Here is a 27675-nt window from a genome sequence, read left to right as displayed (position 1 = left end):
TTCATGCTTCCTGTGCCTCTAGCATGTCAAGGCCACTCCAGTCTGTAAGTCACTCGGGTCCAGGGAGGCTTGCTAATAACCTAAGCAAAGAGGCCTGTGAGGCTAAGCCACCAGAAGGCAGCCACCTGTCACTTCGCAGCCTGGCAAAATGTTCCAGTGGTGAGTTGGACCCTGGCATGTTTTGTGTCCCCATTTTCAGAAGGAAGCAAACTATTGTTTGGGTACTGTTGAGAGCCAATCTAAGAAAGGGAAGGTTTGCTTCTGGTTGTCCATTTGTCGGTGTGCTTAGCACTTCTTTCCTTCAGAATTATACAAAAGATAAATTCAGGGGTCTGCTGACAGAGTTCAACAGGTAACGGTGCTTGTTGCATGAGTCTGACGACCTGAGTTTGATTCCCGGGACCCGTGAGTTGGACTGAGAGAACCAAGACCCAAAAGTTGTCCTCTGACCACCACATGCAAGCTGTGGCACACACTGGATCATACACACAAAAACAAATGTTAAAAAAAAAAGAGGTTGGCTGGAGAGATGGCTCAGAGGTTAAGGGCACTGACTGCTCCTCTAGAGGTCCTGAGTTCAATTTCCAGCAACCACATGGTGGCTCACAGCCATCTGTAATGTGATCTGATGCCCTCTTCTGGCCAGCAGGTGTATGTGCAGGCAGAGCACTGTATACATAATAATAAATTAAAAAAAAAAAAAAAGAGGTTAAATTCTATTCTACTTTCTTGTTTGCTTTCTGAGACATGTTCTCTCCCTATATCCCAGGCTATAGTCTAGGCTAGCCTCACATTTATGTCTCCTCCTACATCAGCCTCCAGACTTCTAGGATTGTAGGTGTGAGCCACCATACCTAGCCCTTGTATTTCTTTTTTTTTGAGACTGTATTCATGACTGGCCTGACTCTACGTAATCAGACAAGCCTCACACGTATGCTGATGCCCATGCCTCTGTTTCCCTAGTGCTGGTATTACAGGTAGGCTATCATGCCAGTCTTTTTCCATTTACATTTTTTAAGTTATATTTATTTATCTACTACGTATCTATGGAGGTCAGAGGGCAACCTGTGAGAGTCAGTTCTTGCCTTCCACCACATGGGTCTTAGGGACAGAACTCAAGCCTTCAGGTTTAGCAGCAAGTGCCTGTACCTGCTGAGCCATAAGTTTAAGTCCAGATCAAGAAAAAAAGCGAATCATCTAGATCTAATGACACCTCCAATAAGTTTTGGGGCTGCCTACTTTTGGTAGTTCAGTTTATTAGTGCCCATTACTCCCAGTCAAAATGAAAGCCCACTGCAGAGGGTCTCTGGTCTCACCATTTTATAGACTAGGAAATCCCACTAGAGAGCAGCCACAGTGGTTTAGTAGCAACGCAAGATGGTCCAGCTCTCCTCTGGTGCACTGCAGTGCTGCTGGGTTCACAGACTTTGTTCATGACCTTGATGGGGATTATTTCCACACCTATAAAGCTTTTATTATTGGGGTGGATTTGATCAAAACACACTTTATGCATCTATGAAATTCTTAATAGTTTTATTATAGTAGCATATATATATATATATATATATATATATATATATATATATTCATTCAGCGGGGTTAACTAAAATCTTAGTCATTTGAATTTTTTAATATTAAACTTTTGTAGTACTTTAACTTCTTTTTCTGTTTGTTTTGTTTTGTTGAGACAGGGTTTCTCTGTGTAACAGCTCTGGCTGTCCTGGAACTCTGTAGACCAGGCTGGCCTCTAACTCACAGAGATTTGCCTGCCTCTGCCTCCCAAGTACTGGGATTAAAGGCATGAGCCACCACTGCCCGGCTCTTTTTCTTTCTTTTTTTTTTTTTGGTTTTTCGAGACAGGGTTTCTCTGTGTAGCCTTGGCCATCCTGGACTCACTTTGTAGACCAGGCTGGCCTCGAACTTACAGTGATCCGCTGGCCTCTGCCTCCCGAGTGCTGGGATTAAAGGGGTGTGCCACCACGCCTAGCTCTTTTTCTATTCTTAATGAATGTACCTTTAAAAAAGAAATTTCTGAAGGGTATGATGGCACACATCTTTAATCCTAGCACTGGAGATGTTGAGACAGGCAGATCTATGAATTCAAGGCCAGCTTGGTCTACAAATTGAGTTTCAGGAGCCAGGGCTGCATGGTGCGACCCTGACTCTAAATAGAAAAAAAAAGTGCTTGTATTGCTGCTTTTCTATCGCTGTGATACAACATCACAACAGAAAGGGACTATGGAAGAGTTTATTTCAGCTTATGACCCTAGAGGGTTAAGAGTGCACCATGGAGGGAAGTAATGGCAGCAAGCGAGCAGGTGTGAGTGATGTCAGCACCAGGAAGCTGAGAGATCACATCTCAAGCACAAGCCCAGAGAGATGCAGCTGGAAGTGGCACGATGCTTTAAACTGGCAAAGCCTTTGCAGTGATGTTCTTCCTCCAGCAGCACCTCCCCCAAACAGTGTCAGCCACTGGGGACCAAGTGTTCCGGTGCTTGACCCTAATGGGATTGGAGGAGCATTCCTTGTTCAAGCTGCCACACTGTGTGTGTGTATGTGTGTGTGTTATGTTTGTGATGTATGTAATTGTGTATGGTATATGGACACATGTGCCTGTGAGTGTACAAGCCTGTGCCTGGGCAAGTGGAAACCTGAGGAGGGAGTTGGATCCTCCATCACTCTCTGGATTATTCTTTTGAGCCAGTATCTCTCTGAACACAGTTGCTAGGCTAGAAGCCAGCTACCAGCCTTGGAGATAACCACTGAGGCATCCCTCTAGCCCAGCCTTTTAGTGCCTTTATTTTCTACTACCATTTAGGACTCACACCATATTCTATTCTGTTCTTCTTTTTGTGCTCCCTCCCGATTCTTTTGGCAATACTCTGTGGGTCCAGGTTGACCACAGACTCACAGCAATGCTCCTGCTTTGGCCTCCCAAGTGCTGGGATTATAGGCACTAGCCACAGCGTCCAGCATGTCTGCCTCCTGTGTCTCACACTTGATAAGCTTGTTTTCTTTCTTTGCGGAGTGCATCATTAGAAGCTTTCTAAAGTAAGGACACGTTGTAGTAAACTCTTTGTATAAAATGTCTTTATTCTGTTCTTAATTTTTTTTTGGGGGGGGGGGTTTCAAGACAGGGTTTCTCTGTGTAGCCTTGACTATCCTGGACTCGCTTTGTAGACCAGGCTGGCCTGGAATTCACAGAGATCCACCTGCCTCTGCTTCCCAAGTGCTGGGATTAAAGGCATGCACCTGGCCAATTCTTTTTTTTTTTTTTTTAATATTTTTTTAAGGATTTATTTATTTATTATTATGTATACAGTGCTCTGCCTGCATGTACACCTACAGGCCAGAAGAGGGCATTAGATCACATTATAGATGGTTGTGAGCCACCGTGTGGTTGCTGGGAATTGAACTCAGGACCTCTGGAAGAGCAGCCAGTGCTCTTAACCTCTGAGCCATCTCTCCCGCCCACCTGGCCTGTTCTTAATAGTAAAAAAATAATCTAGGCACATATTCCAAGTACTTGGGAGACAGGCGGGTCACAGTTTTTTGAGTCCAGCCTGCACTGCATATCTAGACCCTGTCTCAAACACACACCCAGACAGAACTTAATTCAGTATGAGCGTATATTTCCAGCTAAGTACGAACAAAGCAAATTGTTTCTAAGATGCCACCCCAACTGCCAAGATAAGAAAATGTGGGAGGCTGGAGAGATATTCCCTTTGTAAACTGCATATATCATAAACATGAGAACCAGAGGTCAGTTTCTGGCACCCACAAGAGCCCACAGGCACAGCCAAATGAGCCCAAAATTCCAGCGCTGTAGAGACAATAGACAGACACAGGCAGATCCCTATTGGATGAGCAAAAAGCCAGTGAGAGACATCTGAAAAATAAAACAAAAAAAACAAGGTGGATGGCACCTAAGGAAACACACACACACACACACACACACACACACACACACACCCCATAAAGGAAACTATGAAAATTTATGCTTCTTGGAATGGATGCAATATGGTACATTTTTCTTAGTACATTAAAGACACCATTCTGCAATTTTCCCGTTTCTGGGTCACTAGCGAGAAATCACTTCGATTGTTTCAACTATCTTGTCTTGTGTCCAGGCTACTCTCAAACTCAACATATAGTTGAGGAGGCCCTTGAATGTCTTATTCTTCTGCCTCCACCCCCAGTGTGTGTGGGTACACATGAGTATAGGTGCTCTCAGAGGCCAAAAAGAGGAAGTTATCTCGTTCTCTCTCTTGAACAGGTAGCTGTGAACCACCTGACTTGTGTGCCATGCTCTAGAAGACCATCAGGTGCCCCTAACCTTTCTCTAAGCCCTAGATATGACTTGTCTCTTTCTTTTTAGATTTATTTTATGTGCATGAATGTTTTGCTTTCATGTGTGTAGCTGCACAATGTGTGCCTGGTTCCCTTGGAGGTCAGAAGAAGGTATTTGATCACCTAGAAGTGGAACTACAGATAGATATGAGTCACCATCCCAGTGCTAGGAATTGAACCTAGATCTTCTGCAAGAGCCACATGTGTTCTAAGTTGTAATCTCTCCAGAAACTACTTTAAAAATTCTTAGTGCACATGCATTAGTGTGTATGTGTGAGGCATATGCACACTTATGTCTATATCTGTGTTCATCTGCAAACATGCCTGAAAGGCAGAAGAGCATGTTGGGAGTTCTTTATCTTCCTCTATTTCTTTGAGGCAGGGTTGCCCCCTGAGCTTGGAGCTCTAAGCCTCCGCCCCCTTAGCCCCCACGCCTGTCTAGACTGGCAGCCAGCAAGCCTGGGAAATCCTTTTGTGTCCACCCTGCCCTGCCCTGGGTGGGTTACAGGTGTATTCAGGGCTCTGATTTGCTGGAATCTGAACTCTTGATCTCATGCTTGCCCATTGAGCCCTCTATAGAATTATTAGATACACATGGAAATGTTTCCAGATGTTTTTTGCACGTTGTCTTGATTCCTGTACTCTTGGAGATCACATCACACAATTCAGACAGTCTGCATTTGCTTCCTGCCAGTAGAAACTTTGACAGGTGAGTATTCCGTTTAGCAGAAAGTAAAGCAGGTTAGCATGATCGTGGCTATTTCCCTGAAAACTGGGGATTTACTAGGATAGTATCTCAGAGTAAATACTTTTTTTTTTTTTTTTTTTTTTGGAGACAAATTTTCTTTGTGTAGCCCTGGCTGTCCTGGACTCGTTTTATGGACCAGGCTGGTCTTGAACTCACAGAGATCCACCTGCTTCTGCTTCCCTGAGTGCTGCTGGGATTACAGGCATACACTACTGAGCCTGGCTCAAAATAAATAAATATCTTAAATCCAGGTCCTGTTTGCAATTGTATGAGTTTGTGTGGACAACGATGTTTGTGGGTTTTGATCCGCAGGGCACATATTTAGTTAATTAACTGGCCATTTCTCTTTCTAGGCTTGTTTTGATGTACCTTTGGAAGTGGTTTCTACCGGGAACCCAATCACATACAACAAAAAGGCAGCTGACCCAGTCCAGCCTGACCTTGCCAGCTTGTTGGTGAAAAACAAGACTCTTTTAGCTGAGGTATACAGCTTACGAAAATAAAAGTGGGTATTATGTCTTCCATAACAGTTGGGAGAAAAATTTCTGCTAACAGCATGAGGCGTTATCCTAACCCAGCTTTGTCCCTGTGCCCCCCCCCCTCCATCCCCTCATACCGAACTCTCCCATCACTGATGAGCACAGTTTGGACTCATGGCCACCTTTAACACTATGCTGAAGATGGTGCCTAGTTCAGTGCTTTTGAAAGTCAACAGGTTGCTTACGGAAAACCATGCCCACATTTTATGACACGGGGGCTAGAGAGATGGCTCGGCAAGTGACGAGTGCTGATTGTGCTTGCAGAGGACCCATGTTCAGTTCCTGGAGCCCACATAGTAGCTCTCAGATGTCTGTAACTCTGGTTCCAGAGGATCTGGTGCCCTCTTTTGGCCTCCACAGGCACCGTGCACACACGTGGCACATAGACATACATGCAGACAAAAACACCCACACGCATAAAATTAAAAAAATATTTTAAGCAAATAAAAAATTATGGCCTAATAATAACCAATGTGAACTTTCACATCTAAGCAGGGCCAGCATTTGTAGAAGTGGCTAGAAGAATGTACACCTCATCCAATCACAGTCTGGGGTGGGGTTTCTTCCTGCTGGTATGAGTGACACTGAGTATGGATGGCTTTGTGCAGAACACAAGTTTATGAGGGAAAAGGAAAAGCAAGGACTAGACTTGATGATTCCATTACAACTCCAGGGGGATTCCACTGACACCCGAGACGATCCAGCTTCAAGTGGACATATGAAGGAAAGCAGGTGACCCTCGGGGAGCCCTACGCACTTCCTAGCTGCACCGTGCTGCACTCAGCAACCGAGCACCGAGCAGCTGTGATGATGGCCTTCCCGAGGGACAGCCCTGAGGGCTGAAGGGGAGCACGAGGATGGGGATACGTGGAGCTGTTTCATGTTAGGGACAGACGACGGGACGTGCTCCGCGGGAGCACCATCGTCTCTTCCTGTTGTCCAGCCTTGTGCAGAGTGGTCACCTGCTTTATTTGGGAAGTCCTCCTCTTCCCACACAGGTTAAAAGCACCCACTAATCTTACAGAAGATCCAGGTTCCATTTCTAGCACCCAGCACCCACAGGGTAGTTCACTACCGTCTGCAATTCCAGTTCCAGAGGACCTGACAGCCTCTTTTAGCCACATATACATGCAGGTAGACGCTTTTAAAATGCACAGAATTTCTATTCAACTCACAATATTCGACTTTATATATTACCAGCGACTTCTTAACTCACCACTGCTGCAGTCCACCTATGCAAGAATTTTATCTCAACAGTATACTTGCTAAACCAGTCCACTCAACCACCAACTGAAAAGGCTCATATTTATTCCTTCTATATCTGGCCTTATCCGAATATAGATCTCTTGCACCTGTTTCTCCATTGTAGAACAGGAACACGTTGCAATTATTTTTGTATGTTATACAAAGAGATAAGCTTAATTATAACAAAAAATTGAAATGCATGCCGTGAAGAGGAAGAACTACCTTATCGAGACAATTGGGTCCCTGTGGGACTAAATGCTAGGTTTCTGGGGAAGGCAAAGATGACTCATGCTGAGGAGCAGGTATCCTGTTGCAATCACAAAACTTCTGTTTATGACATCAACCTGAGGATACCATATAATAATAACTGTCACCAAATTTTTATGTTTGAGACAAGGTCTCATTAGGCAATCCCGGCTAATCTTAGCCTTAACATCTTATTCACTCAACTGGCTCTATAGGAGTGTACAACTGTGTGTGGCTTGATTTATGTTTATTTTTAACATTGTGTGTGTGTGTGTGTGTGTGTGTGTGTGTGTGTGTGTGTGTGAAATGCCATGGTTCTCTTTCCACCATGCGTGCCCTGGGGACTAAACTCGAGTTGTCAGTCTTGGAGACAGGCCTTTACCCTTGTCTCTGGCTTTGGCTTGTAATGTTTATTAGATTAGAATAGGAGCAATAGGCTTCTACTTGGGAACCATGCAGTGGTACCACAGCCTTTAATCCCACCACTTGGGATGCAGAGGCAGGCTGATCTTTGTGAGTTCAAGGCCAGCCTGGTCTACAGAGCAAGGTCCAGGACAGCCAGAGCTACACAGAGAAACCCTGTCTCAAAAACAAACAAACAAACAAACAAAAACAAACAAACAAAAAACAACCAACCAACCAAAAAACAAAACAAAACAAAAAAAAACCCCAAAATACTATTTAGGACAGGCAGATGTAGCTCGGTGGTGGCATATTTGTCCTATGTGTGCATAGAGCTTCATCAGGTGCGCGCGCGCGCACGCACGCACGCGCACACACACACACACACACACAGTGAGAGAGATCTACTTAGTCACTATAGATCTTAAATGAAGCATGTATTTTATTTACTAGCAAACACAGACGTTGGGTCCACACTCCTCCCCTATGGCTTGGGTCTGCAACCCTGACTAGGAGTGGAGAGGAAATGAAGAGATGACTGACACACAGACGCATGTATAGAAAAGCTGGGGTCAGGCGGCCGTGCGTGCACTAACGGAACCGCACCTTCTACCGTAATAATCAGAAACCTCAGCACGTTTATTAGGTGCAGCACTGGGGGAGGAGTTAGCTGTCTCCACAGGACGTCTCTGTAGTGGAGTGGCCTCTCCCCATGGGTCTGATTCCTCGGTCCTTGGCATGACAGGCTTTTGTCAAACAATGCGCACACACACTCAGAACTTCCGTAGCTCGGGGCTTCACTTGTTCCCTACAGTGGCGCAATTATTAACGAGAAACACAGCGAGACGGTGAAACACATCTTACCAGTCTCTGCAAACACAGCAGGAACCAGATCCCGATGCAGAAGGGTGTCGGGAAGCCCTTGGGAACAATAGAAAACATAGGGCCAGGCCGGGCGTGGTGGCGCACGCCTTTAATCCCAGCACTCGGGAGCCAGAGGCAGGCGGATCGCTGTGAGTTCGAGGCCAGCCTGGTCTACAAAGTGAGTCCAGGACAGCCAAGGCTACACAGAGAAACCCTGTCTCGAAAAACTAAAAAAAAAAAGAAAAAAAGAAAAAAAAAAAAAAAAAAAGAAAAGAAAACATAGGGCCAATGAGCCTCTCTCACACGCTGCCTACAGGAAGTAGGCCGGTGCTCTGCCTAGCCGGGACCGGTGGAGCTCAGCGGTCATGTGAGCCAGTGGCCAATTACTAGACCCGCGGCCTGCCCTGCCTGGCAAAGAGGAGAGATGCCTGAGGCATCAGCGCAATGTCTAATGCCATCAAGACCGTGCTTTGACTGTCTTCCGGGTCGTCTGTGGCTCTGGGCTCTGGTGGAGTGAGCTTCTGAGCCCTAGGAGGACTAGCCGGCAGCATGTGCCGTGCTCTGTCAGGCTGATGCACTTCGGAGGAGCTGCTCTGAAACCAGGCAGGTAGATTCATTCCTTCCAGCATGTAGACGGTTGAGCCGGTGAAATCAAGAGCAAAACGGATGTTTGCAAAACAAAACTAGACACACCTGGATTTCAATCCGGAGATTTGGTGACTGATGAGTTCATGTTGTTAAACATTTTCATTTGGAACCTGAGCATGGGCTTAGATCTATCACTGTGGCTTTATTAACTGGGTGGCGGTGGTGTGATGAGGATGACGACGACGACGAAGATGATGATGATGGTGGTGGTGGTGGTGGTGGTGATGATGACGACGACCGTGATTGACAGGCTTTCTCTATGTAGCTCTGGCTGGCCTGAATGAATACCCTTATCTTCTCACAAGTGCGAGCCGCCACACCCCACTGGTGGTCTCCTCCACTGACCTCTGCTGGTTTTAGACTTGCTTTTCCTCTAGCGAGCTGTCTCTCTTACTTCTTTTCATAACTTTATGATCTCTTCTTCCCTTTATCTGTCTTTACATTTTTATTTTATTCTTTTATGTGTATACGTGTTTGCATGGGCATCTGTGCACCACAGAGGCCAGAAGAGGGTGTCAGTTCCTCTGGAACTGGCAACACAGACAGTTATGAGATTGTATGTGGGTGGTGGCAATTGGACCTGGGTCCTCTGGAAGTACAACCAGTGCTTTTAACTGCCGCTGAGCCATCTTTCTCCTTCATCACACAGCTATTTATTTATTTATTTATTTATACATATCCCTGGTTGTCTTGGAACTTACTATGTAGACCAGGTAGATCAGGCTGGCCTTGAACTCACAGAGATCCTCCTGCCTCTGCTTTTCAAGTGCTGGGATTAAAGACAGGCACCACCACACCCAGCTACCATTAGCCATTTTAATCCGCTCTTCGTCTGGATTCTCTCCCTCTATTTTTCCCACTAGCACAAATGAGATGAGGAGCCGAGACAGACCTGTGAACACACCTGTGAGCCACACCAAAAAGCACGACAGCTAAGGCATTGGCATCGCTCCTCTCTGACAGAAATCCCCAAACCCATTATTCCTGTAATTTAGGAGTTACAGAAGTACTAAAGACTCTTAGGGTTTTTAATGTTGATAAACTATTCCAAATGTACTGCTCCATTGTATTGTATTTATTTTATATTTATTTTATTTTTGTTGTTGTTTGGTTTTGGGGTTTTTGTTTTGTTTTGTTTTTGAGACAGGGTTTTTCTGTGTAGCCCAGTCTAGACTCACTTTGTAGACCAGGCTGGCCTCGAACTCACAGAGACCCACCTGATTCTGTCTCCTGAGTGCTGGGATCATAAGTATGTGCCACCATGCACAACTCCATTGTATTTTATTTTAAAGGGCTTTTAGACATTAAGATATACTGTTAAGGAATAGATTTGAAAGGCTTCACTTTATGCTGTAGGGACCTAACATCATGACAGGTTATTTTAAGTTGCACTTTCTTTCCCCCTTCTCATTAGCTGAGAAATCTTCAAAGCAAGCTTTTCATGAAAGAAACTTCATTGCAAAAGATAAAGACTGAGTTAGAGAGTTACAAAGAAAGCAACGCCCAGCAGTCACTGCAGATGATGTCTCTGAGAGATGACATTAAGAACCTTCAGGACCTTATTGCTTCTCTAATGAAAATTAAGATTATGAAAAACACAGATTCGCAGAATCTTGGAAGAGGCAACTGGAACCTAACCGAGCGAGTGGTAGACCTAGAGAACCATCTAAGGTAGGGATTTTCTAGTTTGTTTTTCAACATGTCTTTTGCCATATGTTTCCAAATCTCATATAAGCCCATATTTCTGATCAGAGAATGCAATAGAATTTCACCTAGTACCTGATGCTTTCAGTGTGTGCGAGTTACTTTTGTTTTTGTTTTTGTCAACTTGATAAAAGTGTGGATAATCTGGGAAGAGGGAACTTCAATTGAGAAGGCATCTCTATAAGCCTGGCCTGTAGGCAAGACTGTGGGGCATTTTCTTCATTGGTGATTTATATGGGAGGGCACAAGATCTTGGGCCATATAAGAAAGCAGGCTGGGCAAGCTATGGGGAGCAAGCCAGTGAGCAGCACCCTCCCCGGACTCTGCTTCAGTTCCTGCCTCCAGGTTCCTGCCCTGAGTTCCTGCCTTGCCTTTGTCTCCATGTTACCCTCTAACATGGAAATGTAAAACAGGAGAATCTTCTTTTCCTGCCAAGTTGCTGTCGCTCATAGTCTGTATCACAGCAATAGACGGAAAATAGATGCTCTTTTCTGTCATTTGTTATTTCTGTTGGAAAGTCGCCATCTGCCTTGCTCTTTGAAGTTCACATGGGCCTCTCACAGTTTTTAATTGGTAGCAGCTTGACTGTGGTGTGTCCTGTTTCAGATTTGCAAACCTTACTGGATTTTCAATTAATGTCCTTTATTTTTATTAAAAATCAAGAGCTATTTTTCTATATATAGATTTTTTTTCTCACCTTGTTACTTGTCTTATAGTGTTGAAGTTACAGGTTTATTAGTTTTTTTTTCTTTCGAGACAGGGTTTCTCTGTGTAGCCTTGGCTGTCCTGTGTAGACCAGGCTGGCCTTGAACTCACAGCGATCCACCTGCCTCTGCCTCCCGAGTGCTGAGATTAAAGGCGTGCACCACCACCACCCGGTTTAGATTTTTTTTTTTTTTACTTGACTCATTTATTAATGTTTTTAAATGTGAAAAAAAATATATGTCTGGACATTGTGGCACACATCTTTAATCCCAGTACTCAGGAGGCAGAGGCAGGTAGATTTTTGTGAATTTGAGGACAGCCTAGTGTACAAAGTGAATTCCAAGACAGCCAGGGCTATTACACAGAGAAAGCCTGTTTCAACAAAAACAATTTTTTAGTCATATTGAAAACTGATTGAGCAAATTTCATTGCATCACTGACCACTGGCACCCGACACAGAGAGCACCTGGTGGAAAGAGAGAAGGCAGAAGGAAAGGCTCAGCTTCTGGAGAAAAGGTGGTCCTGCCCCAGCAGGTGCTCCCCCTATGTACATTTGAAAGGACCAGAAGACTCCTTGGATATTTTCCCAGTGAAGGTGAGAAGGAGTTTTGACTTATTTCCCTGGGAGAAAAGGGTAAGTGTTGGACAGGGTACCAGTTCTTTTGTGAATGGGAAACTGAAAGAAGGGTGGTGGACCGGACGCCAGTGGTGCTGCCAGGAGTCCTGGAAGGTCTCTGTGATTTTGCAGAAAGCTTTGGAAGGGAGGAAATGAGATGCTGGAGCTGCCCACTTCCTGTTCAGATTGGCTCCTGCAGATGAACACACTGGGCTTTGTGTGTCTGGATGTGGAGCAGGAGGCCCAGGCACCTCAAGCCAAGTTGTTGCTGGTCATCAATTTTTGGCGATTAACGTCTAGCACTGCAGATTCCAGGAGGAAGAGCACTTGGAAGAGGAGGGGAGGAGGCAGGTCATTGTCAAGGGGGCCATGAATGTTTACTGTGAGCTTAGATGATCACAGTGTGCTGTGTGACTCAGTCAATGTGGGGGATCCCTTAGGAAAAAAAATCAAGGGCTGAAGAGATCATCTGGCAGTTAAGAATGCTTGTTGTGAGCCGGGTGTGGTGGCGCACTCCTGTAATCCCAGCACTCAGGAGGCAGAGGCAGGTGGATCTCTGTGAGTTTGAGGCCAACCTGGTTTACAAAGTGAATCCAGGACAGCCAAGGCTACACAGAGAAACCCTGTCTTGAAAAACCCAAACAAACAAACAAATAAACAAAAGTAAAAAAATAGCAGAGAGTGATAGCAGGGGGCACTCAACACCTTTCTGTGGCCTCTGTGTGCACACACACAGCTGTGCACATCTGTATACACATATGTGTATATAACACACACACATGCAGCAACTACTTTCTATGTAATTCCAATTTTTATATGCATCTCAAGTAATTGAGGTTTTTTTTGTTCTGTTTTGTTGGGAGGGGGTGTTTGTTTGAGACAGGGTTTCTCTGCTAGCCTTGGCTATCCAACACTCACTTTGTAAACCAGGCTGGCCCCAAATTCACTGTGATTCTCTGCCTCCCAGAGTGCTGGGATTGCAAGCGTGTGCCACAACTCTCAGCAAGTAATTGTTTTTTTTTTTTTAACATTTCCCCCCATTTGAACTTCTGTTATGAAACTCTCATGTCTAAAACATATTCTCCAAAAATTGCAATCCAAGCAGTTTTATTTCTCTTCCCCTCTAGGTTTTTAATGATATAAACTCATCCTGATTTCCACTATACTTGTTTTGTTTTTTTTAAAGATTTATTTACTTACTTATTTTTTATGTATGCATTGCTCTGTCTGCTTGTACCCCTGCAGGCCAGAAGAGGGCATCAGATCACATGCTTGTGAGTCACCATGTGGTTGCTGGGAATTGAACTCAGGATCTCTGAAAGAGCAGTCAGTGCTCCTAACCACTGAGCCATTTCCCCAGCCCTTGTTTTGGTTTTTATCTCTGAACTTCACCCAAGAACCATCCCAACAGCAACTGAACTTGCTGACTCAGCAGGCAGACATCTCCCGTGGGAGGAGCTTAGCAGGGCCAGCAACGTGGCTCAGCTGGTAATATCTCTCTTGCTGAGAAAGCGTGATTACCATTGTTCAACCCTCAGATCCAATGGCAGGAGGAGAGGATCAACTCCCCAAAGTTGTCCTCTGACCTCTATCCTTGCGCTGCACCCACCTATACACCATACCTACCCAACAACAATAAACACCCGTTAGTTACAACAACAACAACAACACACTCAACATTCTCTTCTTTCTTGTCATATTTACAATATAAATAGTCCAGGAGGAAGAGATACAACTTCTTTCACTTACATTAACAAGGTCGTTACAGTCGATAAGCACGATTCTTTGATTCTTGCTGTACTGTGGATTGAACTCAGGACTTCTAGAATGCTAGGCAAACACTCTGCCACTGAGGTACAGTTTCAGCCCTACAGAAGTATAATTCCTGATGAAAACACATTTCCCTGAAGGCTCTTTACATAATGGCTTCAGTAGTCATTGGTGACCCTTGCCCAAGTCAGTTATTAGGAGTCACAGAATGATGGTTTCCAGCTGGGCATGGTGGCGCACAGCTGAAATCCCGGCACTGGAGAAGGCTGGGCGATGGGCTCTCTAGTTTGCAGTAGCTTGGACTCTCAAAAAAACCAGAGTCAGTGCGATGGCTCAGTGGGTAAAAGCACATTTTTAAAATTTTTATTTATTTATTTTTAAATTTTTATTTATTTTTTATTTTATTTAACTTTTATCTATGTACATTGGTGTGAGGGTGTCAGATCTTGGAGTTACAGACAGTTGTGAGCTGCCATGTGGGTGCTGGGAATTGAACCCGGGTCCTTCAGAAGAACAAGCAGTGCTCTTAACCACTGAGCCACCTCTCCAGCCCTACATTTTTTTTTAAACAGTCTGATACTAGACTTTGATTCCTGGTACCTTGTGATAAAAGGAGAGAAGTGATTCCTCCGACTGTCTCTGACCCGCCCCCCCTCCCCCGCGAGTGCTGGGATTACAAGTGTGTGCCACCATACCTGGCTCAATTTCTACTTTTTGCAGTTATCATTTCTCCTTTTAAATCTGTGCCCTTGTTTCTTATGTGACTCCAATGTTTCAAATTAAGGGTCTTTTCTCTTGTGGTTTCCTGTTATTACTGTATACATAGTTCCTAAGAAGGGACACAGATATCTGCATGTTAAGTTTCAAATGGGGATTTAAATGCCTCGGTTGGTGTTTAGGACAATGGTGAAGCCTTCAACCTTGAGAGAGACAACGTTGTTTACTCTGAAGGACCAATTGATGGACAAAACATTGGGGATAAATGTCAACAAGATTCGATCCACAAGGAAAAGCTGACAATTGAGGTGGACAGACTGCCATCTTCCTGCCGCTGGGAAGCCACACCCGAGCAAGCCCATCACCAGAACTTCCTCCGTCAGCTGGCTACTCTACTGAGTGACAGCATCAGCCCCACCCTAGCCACAGAGGAAGCCGTGAAAGAGAGGATCCAGGAAATGGGCACAAACAAACAGTTATGGAAATCTGTGAGTGTACCGTCAGAGAAATTATTCTCTCCTGTTTAATTCTTTTTTGTTTGCTTTGAGACAGGGTTTCTCTGTGTAGCCTTAGCTGTCCTGAAACTCACTCTATGGACCAGGCTGGCCTGGAACTCACAGAGATCTGCCTGCCTCTGCCTCCTGAGTGCTGAGATTAAAGACTTGTGCCACCACCGCCCAGCTTAATTCTTTTTTTGATTTTGTTTTTTTAAATGTGTGTGTGTGTGTGTGTGTGTGTGTGTGTGTGTGTGTGTATGCACACATATGCATGCTAATGTGTTCGGAGTCCTGAGCTTGAGCCTGGATGTGTTCACTGGAGGGCTCTGATTTGCAGTCTGGCTGGGCAGTGGGCTCTAGGGTTCTGCCTGCCTCTAGCAGTTGAGTGTGCACTAAGCTTTTTATATGAGTGGTGAGTGTTCAAACGTGGGTCCCTCACGCTTGCACAGCAAACACCTTACCATCTGAGCCGTCTCGCCAGCTCTCCTGTTTTATTAAATATGCAGATTGTGATATTAGTCAATTAATAAGCTCTTCGGCTTTGTTGTGACTTTTTTTTTAGCGATTTGTTTCTATTTTATTTATGTGCGTGTGTGTATGTGAACGTGTGCATTACTTGTGCACATGCGTGCCTGTAGAGGCCAGAGGAAGGCCTCAGATTCCCTAGAGCTAGAGATAGAAATAGCTGTGAGCCGCCTGACTACAGGGGTTGGTCTCAGCAACTACCATAGCCGGCAGAGTACTGATCTGAGGGAGACAAGAAGCTAGTTGGTTCAGTTCAGTAGGACTCAGTAATGGGTGTTGGTTCAAAATTCAAGAGTCTGACCCAGAGTAGTTTATTTTAGGCATATTTAATCACAACACTACTTGGTGAAAACTTAACTCCTAGTGATACTTAACTCCATCCTGTGTGCTCAATATGAACATAACTTCATTAAAACTCGTTGTAGGGCTGGAGAGATGGCTCAGAGGTTAAGAGCACTAACGGCTCTTCCAGAGGTCCTGAGTTCAATTCCCAGCAACCACGTGGTGGCTCACAGCCATCTATAGTGTGATCTGATGCCCTCTTCTGGCCGGCAGGTGTATGTGCAGGCAGAATACTGTATAAATAATAACTACATCTTAAAAAAAAAAAAAAAAAGAAATTCTTTGTAAAGCACATGTGACATTTTCCATTAAGATGGGCTCTATAGATTTTACTATACATGACATCTTTCATAAAGACAGTTTCTATAGATTGACAAACTCACAGTAAGGGCCTGGGGGAGGATGCGATGTGGTCATCTTGGCCACACACATAGTGCAGCATAGTGCCAAGGTCACCGGGCTAATAATCACATCCCCTCCGAGCCTTCTGGGCAGAAAACAGGTTGCACATCTCTCCCGTTGAAGAGATAACCCTGTGTGCTTAACATTTCTGCTCTCCCTAGTATTTCTCTGTGAGGCAGGAACTTCCCTGCCTACTGCCCCTGACCTGGGTGTTGGGAACTGAGCCTGAATGGTAAGTGCTCTACAGCACAGAGCCATCTCTCCAGCTCCTCAGTGTGATTGTGGCTGCATTTTTTATCACTAGGTGGAAGAAGAGAACAGGCTGCCCTTGGTTGTATTGGAGGCCCCAGAGCTTGGCCAGAGCAGGAGCTGTGCTTTGACCCCATGCCCCCCATCTGCCAGCTGTGCGTTCCTCGGCAGGTCACCTTTCTTCCCTGTGGTTTTAGTTCCATTTGTAAATGGGAGTGAAGAGGCGTCATTCCTTACTTTTCAGTGTGGTCCAAAGATTAAATGCATTGATACATGATAAATGCTTACTGTAGTTCAATTAAATATTAGCTTAGGGGCTGGAGAGATGGCTCAGAGGTTGAGAGCACTGCCTGCTCTTCCAAAGGTCCTGAGTTCAATTCCCAGCAACCACATGATGGCTCATAGCCCTCTTCTGGACTGCAGGTGTTACATTCAGGCAAAACACTATATACATAATAAATAAATCAATCTTTAAAAAAATATATTAAGCCGGGCGTGGTGGCGCACGCCTTTAATCCCAGCACTCGGGAGGCAGAGGCAGGCGGATCGCTGTGAGTTCGAGGCCAGCCTGGTCTACAAAGTGAGTCCAGGACAGCCAGGGCTACACAGAGAAACCCTGTCTCGAAAAACAAACAAACAAAAAAACCATAAAAAAATATATTAGCTCAATAGTACTGTATTAGCTAGTCATGACAACACATGTTTATAATCTCAGGCTGAGGGTAAGGTTGTGCGTTCTAGGGCAGCCTGGGCAACGTAACAAGACCCTGCCACAAAGGACAGCAACAAAATTGTTATGCAGCTTTATTTCATACTATGAACCTATCTTATTCTTGTGTATCAAGATTTTTTACTTCTTTCCTTTTTTTTTTTCATTTTTTGAGACAGGGTTTCTCTGTGTAGCCTTGGCTGTCCTGGACTCACAGAGATCCACCTGCCTCTGTCTGCCAAGTGCTACGATTACAGGCATGCACCACCACGCCCGGCTCTCCTTCTTTATTAAAACAAGTATATCAGGATGTATGATCTCTAGATATGATACTAGTACTTGGGAAACTGAGGCAGGAGAAGTGCTGTGAGTTCAAGACTATCCAGGCTGACAGAACAAGATGCTGTCTCAAAAATCCAAACAAACAATGCTATAGAAATGGCTCAGTGATTAAGAGCACCTTCTGCTCTTGCAGAAGACCAAGGTTCGAATCCTAGCACCCACATGGTGGCTCACAACCACCTGTAACTCCAATTCCAAGAGATCTTTTGCCTTTTCCAGTCCCTTGGACACTAGGCATGCATGTTGTGGTGGTGCACAGACATACATGAAGGCAAAACACCTATACACACAACTAAAAAGCACATGTCAAATCTACTCACCTGTCTAGTAACTTAGTGTGGCACAGTGTCTAGAGAAATAGAACTTGTACATAGTTTGAAATGGCGTGGGAACCATGGGGCATTGGAAAGTGGCCATTTAATGTCCTGTTTTGTAGAAAATGGAAACCTTGCAGCAGGAAATTCAGACGCTCAGCAAGAGGCTTGAGAGTCTGTGCCGCCTTTATGAGGAAGCTGCTGAAGAAAATTACATGGAACAGAAAAGACACTTGCGACATCTGGAAGGAAAGGCTCCTGCCAACCCCTCCCTGAGGGGTTTAGACGTGGGAAGGAAGAAAGTAAGAGCTTCCTGAAGGCACCGTGCTTCTCTAAGGATGCTCACGTTTTTGTTTATTTTTTCAATAGCTTTAACATTACTAAAGCTGCTTGTACTCTCTCTCTCTCTCTCTCTCTCTCTCTCTCTCTCTCTCTCTCTCTGTGTGTGTGTGTGTGTGTGTGTGTGTGTGTGTGAGCATCTTACTGTGTGGCCCTAGCTATACTCAAACTCACAGCTTCCTGACCTGAGCCAGCCAAGTATGCACAGGTGTGCACCACATCTGGCTTATACTTTTCTTGAGAACAGGAAAGGGGAATTTGATTCAAAATGTTATTGCTTTTGGTGTTCTGAAAAAGCCTCTCTTCCTTCCATCTCTTTTTAAATTTTATAAGTACTATGATGGCTCTTGTCAATATGAATCTTATTTTTTAATGGTTTTTTTTTTTAACACACTTTAGTTTAACAATATAATAGCTAGAATAAAACTCTCAAAGTAGCCAAGGCTGACATTAAATGTATAGTCCCTCTGTCTCTGTCTCCATCTCCATAGTCTAGCAGCAATTAGAAATATGTGCCAACTCCCCTGGCTAATGTGTATCTTAATTGACTTTTAAATGAGGATTATTAGGAAATGCAGTCAAAGGAATGACTCTTCAGTGGTGAAATTCAAGGTACTGTGACAGATAGACATAGGCATAGCTATGAGGGGCATAGATGTCTATGCAAAAAAAAAAATTAAACATTATCAAATTTTAAGAAAACCCAAATAGCGCATTTCCCCCTCCATTCTTTTAAAAGATTTCAGAAAAGTAGTAATAATTGTCTGAGTCCTCTTTCTGATTCTGTCATCCCAGAAACCAATTATTTAGACATGCAACTTTCAGAGACATTGCTGTGGTGTCTTACCATTGCAATAAGTGAACATCACAGCCAACTGAGTCTGGTGACATTTTTTTGTTTGCTTGTTTCTCAGTGCATATAAAAATTATAATGACATTATATTGTAGCCTATTATGTTTTCATTATCTATAATATACATGTCAAAACAAACTAGTAAAATGCTCTTTAGAAAGATAAAAGAGCCAGCCAGGCAAGCTTACTTAAGGAGGGTGAAAATATGCAGTTGTTGTGTGGTGCTTTGAATGAGACTGGCCTCCATAGGTGCATATATTTGTATGCTTGTTTCCTAGTTGGTGGGACTGTTTTGGGAAGGATCAGGAGATGTGGTCTTTGGAGGAGGTGTGTCACTGGATGTGTCACTGGGGCTGGGCCCAGGCTCTCTCTGCCTCCTGCTCTGCTGCCATGCCTGCCTGAGACGTTGGTCATGAATTCACCCTCTGAAACTGTCAGCGAGCCCCCCAACTAAATGCTTTCTATATAAGCTGCCTTGGTCATGATGTCTGTCCACAGCAATAGAAAAGCAGCTAAGACAAATTGTATAAGTAGAGCAGGAAAAATATGAAAGAATATCTTTGTCATCTAGAGACAACAAATCAAAAGCCTAGGGACACTTGGTGGCACTCAGAGGAGAGCACGTACTTAGCATATTTTAAAACCTTGGTTTGATGTCCACCACAGTGGGGATGGGGAGAGGGGAGGGAGGGGGAGGGAAGAAAAGAGGAGGGAGCAGAAGAGATCTAAAAGAAATACATTACAGACAACGTAAGAAAGCAAAGCGAGATCCAGGAGATACAAGATACTCAGAACACCAAGGAAGAAAACTACTGGGTTTGATAAGACACTGCAGGGGAGGGGTGGTAGATAATTAATAAAAATATACACTCGTGGGCTGAAGAAGTTCGGGTGTAATGTGCTTGTTTAGCATAAAGGAAATCCTGGGTTCTGGAAAAATAAAAATAAAAAGGAAAGGACACGACTTCATCCTTTAGGTATGGTGGAAGAGAGGGTTTATTGGAGGTAAGAGGGAGAGTGTAGGGAGAGGCAGAGGTAGGGAGAATCCAGAGTGGTCACAGCCCTAAGCCATGTGACGAGAAAGGGTGGGGGGAAGGGAGAGGGGAGAGAGGGGACCCAGGCACAGCAGCCAGGAGGCCAAAGGTACAAAAAGGGGAGGTAACCAAAATGTCTGGATTGTATAGGGAAGAGCTTCCCCGGGAGGAAAATCCCAGCCCCGAGGATTTGGAGTTCAGGGTAGAGGGTGGGGTGTGCTAGCCACACCCTGTAACAGGTAAGAGCTAAAGGATGATGTCCACTTTGACATGTTAAATAGGCACCTCAGCTGTTTGTGCTCCATCTCCAGCAACACATAAACCAAGCATGGCAGCACATGCCTGTAATTCTGCCATTCTGGAGGCAGAGGCTGGGGGACCAGAAGTTCAAAGTCATCCTCAGGTACATGATGGTGAGTTCTAGGCCAGTCAGGGATACATGAACTCCTGTCTCACAAACCCTCCCCCAAAACACCAATAAACTCCAAGACTTTGAGGCAAGCAGCGTTATATGCCAATATAGCGCAGGGACTAAAGGCATGCGCCACCACCACCTGGTATTCTATGTATATTTTAACATAATTGAAATAAGCATAGTCTCTTTTGAATTTAGCTATATCACTATTTTTGTTTAATAGCTATTTTAGAAATAATTTCTAGGGGAATGTGCATCTTATCATGTATAATTTAACTGTTCTGATTTAACATTTGTGTAGTTTCCATATTTCCCCATTACAAATTGTTTTACATCGTATTGCGTGTGACTCTTTATCCGAATTCTTAATACATTTTAATACGTTCCCAGAAAAAGATGGGTGAATCTGTGGTAACACATAGCACTGATCATAAAATTGACTGTTTAACTGTACTTTCCCTAGCATTGAGTCATGATCCTCTATGCATATTTTATATTCCTGATTATTTTATCAGTCCATATTTATGCTGACAGACATTTTACTTATACAGTTATCACTAAACCTCACCCAGAACAGCATCTTAAAGTGCAGTTCTCGACTTCAATACTGTTACTTTCTACAAAGGAAAACTCCAGGACTCGGACTGCCCACACAGATAAGCCCAGCAAGCTTGCTCATTTAGGGGTGTTCTTGGATATTGAGCAGAATTCCAAGATGGCTTCAGCCCCAAGGATGGAAGAGAAAATTCAGAGACTTCAGAAGCAGCTTAGTGATTTGAGGTTGTCAAACAAAAACATGAAAACTCAACTGACAAGAATGAACGACCTTAAGGTGAGTGAGAGAGGCTGGGCTTTCAAACATTCGCCTGTGCTTCGGGGCTCTTCCCGTTTTCGCTGCAGGTTTCCCAGTGACCTTTTATACTTTGTATTTGTTTAGTTCATTACGGAGTCAAGTGGGGTTTACAGAATAAAGTGGGGGTGCTCGTGAGGAGTGAGGGTGGGTCGAAGGGACGACTGCAGTGGGGAACACTCTCACAGTGTGAGCATGAATGGTGCCTAGAGGCTGGACATTTTCAGTGTTAGGGCTGGTGGGGTGACTCAGTGGGTAAAGGCACGGGCTGTCAAGCCTGCAGAATGAGTTGGATTCTCCGGATCAACGTAGTGGGAGAGGAGACTCCATTCCTGACAGCTGTCTTCCATCTCCACATGGGAACTGAGAGCTAACTTGCTCAGCCTGTGCGCCAAGGCAGGTTCCTCCACTCAATAAGCCAATGGAAAGGGCTAAATTAGGGGCTGGAGAGACCGCTCAGGGGTTAAGAGCACTGGCTTCTCTTACAGAGGACCCGGAATCAGTTCCAAGGCCCCAAGACCCTCTTCCTGCCTCCTCAGGCATTGCACACACATGGTACACACAGGCATACATGGAGGCAAAACACTCATACACATAAAAGAAATAAAAAATATATTTAAAAAAACTGAGCCAAGTTAATAGCGGAAAACAAACAAACAAACAACAAAGAGATTTATTCAGTTTGGCCATCTTGTGAAGGACAAAGAAATCCTGTGACACCTTTCCCGCCGACCCCACCTCCCCTGCCCAAACCCATCTTTGGGGTCTTGAAGTGAGATCACAGTTTAAATATGCACATTTAATGAACACAATCCTGGTCAAGGTGCAATTCTCCCTACCACTGATCCCTCACTGTCTGGGTCTCAGTCCCATCCTGTACATTGGTCTGACAAATTGTGTAAAATCTCCTCCTAGGAGACAGGTTTCCCCACAGCCCATGATCTTTCCTTCTCCCAGCATGAGATTTCTGTGGAAATTCCCATTTCTTTGGGATCATCAAATAGTCTGATAGTCAGATTGAGAGACACAGTGTCTCCTTAGAACATATTAATTTCTGTCATGTTAGTTACAGTGCTTGCATGTGCATACACACACACACACATGCACACACACACATGCATGCATGCACAAACACCCTCCCACCCACGCACAAGAAATGTCTAAAAGCTTTAATCTCAAAATGATTTTGTATACATGCAGAATATATTAACGCTTATAGGACAGTGTAGCCTATATTCTAATTCTATTTAATAGTGTTTGCCATATTGTGATAGTGCCAACCATAAAATTATTTTTATTGCTACTTCATAACTGTAATTTCGCTACTGTTACGAGTTGTAATGTAAACATCTGTGTTTTCTGACAATCTTAGGCAACCCCTATGAAAGCATCATTTGACCCCCAAAAGGGGTCGTGACCCACAGGTTGAGAACCACTGCTATAGGCTAATACGTTAGATGTCTGTGTAGCCACCGAACAAAATGTTGCTGCTCCCATTGAAGCCGGCGCACAGCTCAGTACTTCTCAAAAGTAACTAGTAGTTAGTCTGTCGTGACTCTAAACCTCTTGCTTTTTGTTTTGGGTTTTAAAATTGTATTTATATGTATTTTTATTTTATGTGTGTGCACCCACATGAGTTTATGTGTACCACATGCACCCAGATGCCCACAGAGGCCGGAATAGGGCATTTCAAGAGTAGAGTCGGGGAAGTAGAGTCGGGGATCGGGGGGGTGGTTGTGAGCTGTCTGATGGGGTTATAGGTCCCAAATGCAGGTCCTCTGCATGGGCACTAAGCACTCTTGATGGCTGGATGGTCTCTCCAGCCCCTTCTTTTGTTTTACTGTAGTGTTTGTTTGAAAAATGATCTCACCAAATAGCTCAAGCTGATCTGGAACTCCTGACCTTCCTGCCTCAGCCGATGAATTCTGGGGTCACAAGTATGCACATTCAGCTTTTACTATAGTATTTTTATTGGGTCAGTAGAGTGGGTCAATTTTATTCCATGAGTAATTAACTTTTTTGTTGCTTTTGAGCCTTCCAGCTTTTTAAACTATACCATTTCAAGGAGTAGCTGCATCAAATTCAAACATGCACTAGATAACTGACCATCTAGCCTGCACTTATCAATGATATTGCTCTGCTGCAGAACCAGTTACTGTCTTTTCTGATAATTAGTTTACATAGAGGACATAGAAAATGGGTTAAACCTTTTTTTTTTTTTTTAAAGCTTTTTTGAGACAGGGTTTCTCTGTGTAGCCTTGGCTGTCCTGGACTCGCTTTGTAGACCTGGCTAGCCTCGAACTCACAGAGATCAGTGCCTGCCTCTGTCTCTGGAGTGCTGGGATTACAGGTGTGTGCCACCGCGCCCAGCTGTGTTTAGCCTCTTCAGATTCCATGTGTCCCGAATATAAAATTGCTAGGACAAGGTAGGCGATTAATGAATATTATAGTGAAGAAATATTCTTTTCATTCAGAAATTGGTGAGTTTTTCCCCATGTATTTTATGAAGTTCCTTCTTCCTTCCTTCTTTCCTTTTTTTTAAATTATTATTAAAGGCATATGAACCAGGAGTAGTATCACAAGCTTTTAATCCCAGCACCAGGGAAGTAGAGGCAAGAGGATCTCTGCAAATTCAAGGCCAGCCTGGTCTCCGTACCGAGTTCCAGACCAGCCAGGGCTACATAGTGAGACCCTGCCTCAAAACAAGCAACGAAACAAAGATGAACCATCTTGTCTGTTATTTCCAGGAACATCTAAATACATTTTCCTCCTTCCTTTGCCCTATCTTTTATCCTCACACAGGACAAGACGATTGAGAGGCTCAGGCAATCTGTAACAAAAGTTGAAACAGTGAAAGAGAAGACAGGTACCAAAACAGACAACTTAAAAACCACACCGGACGCTGCTGGGCAGGAGAAGGCACCGCAGGCGGCAGCCCGGGGCCCTGTTGAGCCCCCCACCGGCAGGAGCCCCCCGAAAGGGGTCTCAGGACGAGAGCAAGAGGTCTCTTTCTTATGACTGTGTTAAAAACTAGTTTCATTGACGTGATCAACACACACCTCAACTTAGAATTTACTTTGACAAAAAGGGAATTTTTTTCTTTTTTCTTCTTTTTTGGCTAATATCATCAGAGATGGTTTGAATTGCTGAACCTCTCAGAAGGGCAGACACGTCCCTGAGTACCATGATCAGCACCTCATACCTTATATGGTGACAGTTTGTGGTTTCACTAGCAGCTGTTTCCACCCCTCCCCCCATATGACAGGAAACATGGCCATGTACTTTCGTATTTAGGTTCTGTGACAGGAGCCATAACCCCAAGGGAAGTTCTTCTCCCTGTGAACCCAATATGGCTAGGGCCAGATGTGTGCTGCTTTTAGCTCACATTTGTGTATACAATAACCTCTAACAAATTAGGATGGCCGAAACATGTGATATAGGAAACTGTGTTTTATGTTGTGTCACAGTCCTTGGGTTAGCACACTCAAACTTGCTTAGATTTTCACTTTTGATATCAAACCCACAGCTGTCACCTCCAAGGTGATAAGAAACACAACATACTCTGAAGGCAAATGTGAGTGACCATGGTTTAGCCACAAAGAGTTACATTACCCCAAATACCGTGTTCCAATGTGCTGGCAATTTCACAAAGATTTTGTAGTAACAGAACAACAACAAAAATCAAAGACACATTGTGTTTTTTTAAGTATTCATTTTGAGACAGGGTCTCACTATGTGACTTTGGTTGACCTCAGCTCTCTATGTACACCAGGCTGGCCTTGAACTCATAGAGATCTACCTGCCTCTGCTTCCCAAGTGCTGGGACTAAAGGTGTGCGCCATTAGCCTGACAAGACATTTGAAGCATGATTTACATTTTATATATAGGTGTTTTGTCTGCATGTATGTCTGTGCATCATGTGTGTGCCTGTTGCCTTCAGAGACCAGAAGTGGGTATTGGATCCTCTGGAACTGGAGCTGTAGACAGTTGTGGGTGGGAATTGAACCTGGGTCCTCTGGAAGAGCAGACAGACAGTGCTCTTAATGACTGGTCCATTCCTCCAGCCTATCTGTCTGTTGTCTGTCTGTATGCCTGCCTGCTTGCCTATCTATCTATCTATCTTTCTTTCATCTATCTATCTTTCATCTATCTATCCATCCACCCATCCATCTTTCTATCTATCTATCTATCATCTATCTATCTATCTATCTATCTATCTATCTATCTATCTATCTAGTGTTTTGTGTGCATATATGTCTGCATGCCATGTGTGTGCCTGATGATGCCCGAGGAGGCCAGAAGAAGGTGCCAGACCCCCTGGAACTGGAGTCACAGGTTGTTGTGACCGGCCACGTGAGGACTTGCAACCAAGAGCAGCCAGCGCTCTGACGCTGAGCCATCTCTCCAGCCCCCACTGTTAAAATCCACTGGTCCGTGTTTCATGCCGGTGTACTGTACAGTGAAGTGGGAAATCTGTGCTTTGGGTCCCGGGTGCTGTCTGATGACATCCTTAGCCTTGGCGTTGGTGGAAGAGAGGGGCCTGTTTGTACATTCTAAAAGGACGTCCCTAACAGACACAAGACTGTCAGGTGACACATAAAGCTGGGCAATAGACGGCACTCAAGAGGACAAGGTAGCTCAGGGTAATTTGGCTCTGGACCTGCAGCAGACTCTTCAGATTTCTGGTTTAGAGCACTTCCCAGGTTTCTACTAGGATCTGATTATTTTAGCTGAACACTGCCCTCTTCTGTTGTCAAAGCAAGGGCGCTTTTTACTTGTTTTTTTGAGGTGCTGCCTCTAAGCTCTAAAGCCAGCACTTAAACTTTTTCTCTTGAGATAGGGTCTCACTCAGTTGCCTGAGCTGGGATTGAACTCCTTCTATGGCCCAGGCAGGGTCTGAACTGTGGCTGATGTTACAGGTGCCAGCGGTTTCTTGACAACTCTTTATTTGGAGGCGGAGAGTCTATGTGACAGCTCCTTCTGCAAAACTCTTCCTATATAATCCCTTAGTTTCATTTTCCCTCTTTTCCGCTCCCCACCTCTCCCTTACACACACTCTGCAGCCTCCCCTCAGAAACCTTGCCTTCAAGAAAAGGCCATTTCTGTTCTCACAGGCTTTCTAGCCTCTTTCTTTTCATTTTCCTCGAGGTCTCCAGCTTGTTCTTGGTATTGTATGTGGGGAATAAGGTTATCTGTGCTCCACACCCATGGACATCGAGTTCGCCACCCTCTGGAGCTGCCTCTGCTCTGCCTGGGGCTATTTGTGTTCCCACTCACATGCAAAGGAAAGCCTGTCATTTTCTTTCAGTTGGCTCTGTGGCTGCTTTTTTATTTGCTGTTTTTGTCCATCTCCTTGGCCTTTGGAGGATGGATTAAGAGATATGCACTGAGGACTGCTATTATCATTAAGCAAATCAGAACCCCAAGGGCAGTTTGCCACACCCAGTGGCACATGCCAATAGTTCCCATAGTTTGAGGCTCATGAGTCACTCAAGCCCAGGTGTTTTAAGGCTAGGCTGGGTAACAGAACACATACAAAAAGTATGCTGGCAAGACATGCACAGTGGGTAATGGTGCTTGCTGCCAAACCTAGCAACCTGCGTTCAATCTCTGGTACCCACATGGTAGAAGAAGAGAACTGATGCCTGAAAAATGTCCTCTGACCTCCACATGCGTGCATGCATGCATGTACAAATAAATAAAGGCAAACTCTTAATTACATTATGAATGCAGTATAATTAGTAATACAATCAGGCTTAATGTACAGAAGTACTAAATGGGAAAGCGATAAGAATGAATAAGAAACTTTAAAGAATTCTTGTAATTGAATGGGTTTTTCTAACTTGAAAATACTACTTGAGTCCAGCATGGAGGGAAGCCTGGTTGTAATTGCAGCACTTGGAAGACTGGGAAGAAAGAGGGTTTAAAGCCAGCTTAGCTGTGCAGCAAGACCCTTTAAAGCCTGCAAAGATAGATTGCATTAAGGAAATGTTTCATAAAACTAGATTTCAGTCCATGCCAGATTCATTGTACATAACGGGAGGGTGACTCATAGCAGTGACATACTGATTTGTGCGGTGCTTTGTTATAGCTTACCGACTTTCGAGAAACCATTATGAAGATGTTGGGGTTTAACATGAAAACAGCAGACAAGGAAGTCATCAATCAACTGAAGCTCGTCATTCAAGTCTATGAAATCTCCAAGAGATCAAAGACGGCTTCTCACTGTGAGAGCGGACAGGACAAGTGA

At 44.3% G+C, this 27675-nt stretch overlaps 1 protein-coding gene across 1 annotated transcript; it reads left to right on the top strand.

Annotated features, from left to right (window-relative positions):
• The first annotated feature begins 23 nt into the window (after positions 1 to 23).
• LOC127196411 (nuclear mitotic apparatus protein 1-like) lies at positions 24 to 27675 on the top strand. Its single transcript, XM_051154081.1, is given in 10 exon segments — positions 24 to 127; positions 129 to 159; positions 5452 to 5580; positions 10457 to 10713; positions 11911 to 12046; positions 14737 to 15042; positions 18057 to 18236; positions 21201 to 21407; positions 24228 to 24428; positions 27517 to 27675. Coding segments are annotated over 10 exon segments (1710 nt in total).

Source organism: Acomys russatus, chromosome 1 (assembly GCF_903995435.1).
Source record: "Acomys russatus chromosome 1, mAcoRus1.1, whole genome shotgun sequence".
In the NCBI taxonomy this organism is placed as follows: Eukaryota; Metazoa; Chordata; class Mammalia; order Rodentia; family Muridae; genus Acomys; species Acomys russatus.
The sequence above is the reverse complement of the archived record's forward strand: the minus strand, read 5'-3'. Positions and strand labels throughout refer to the sequence as shown.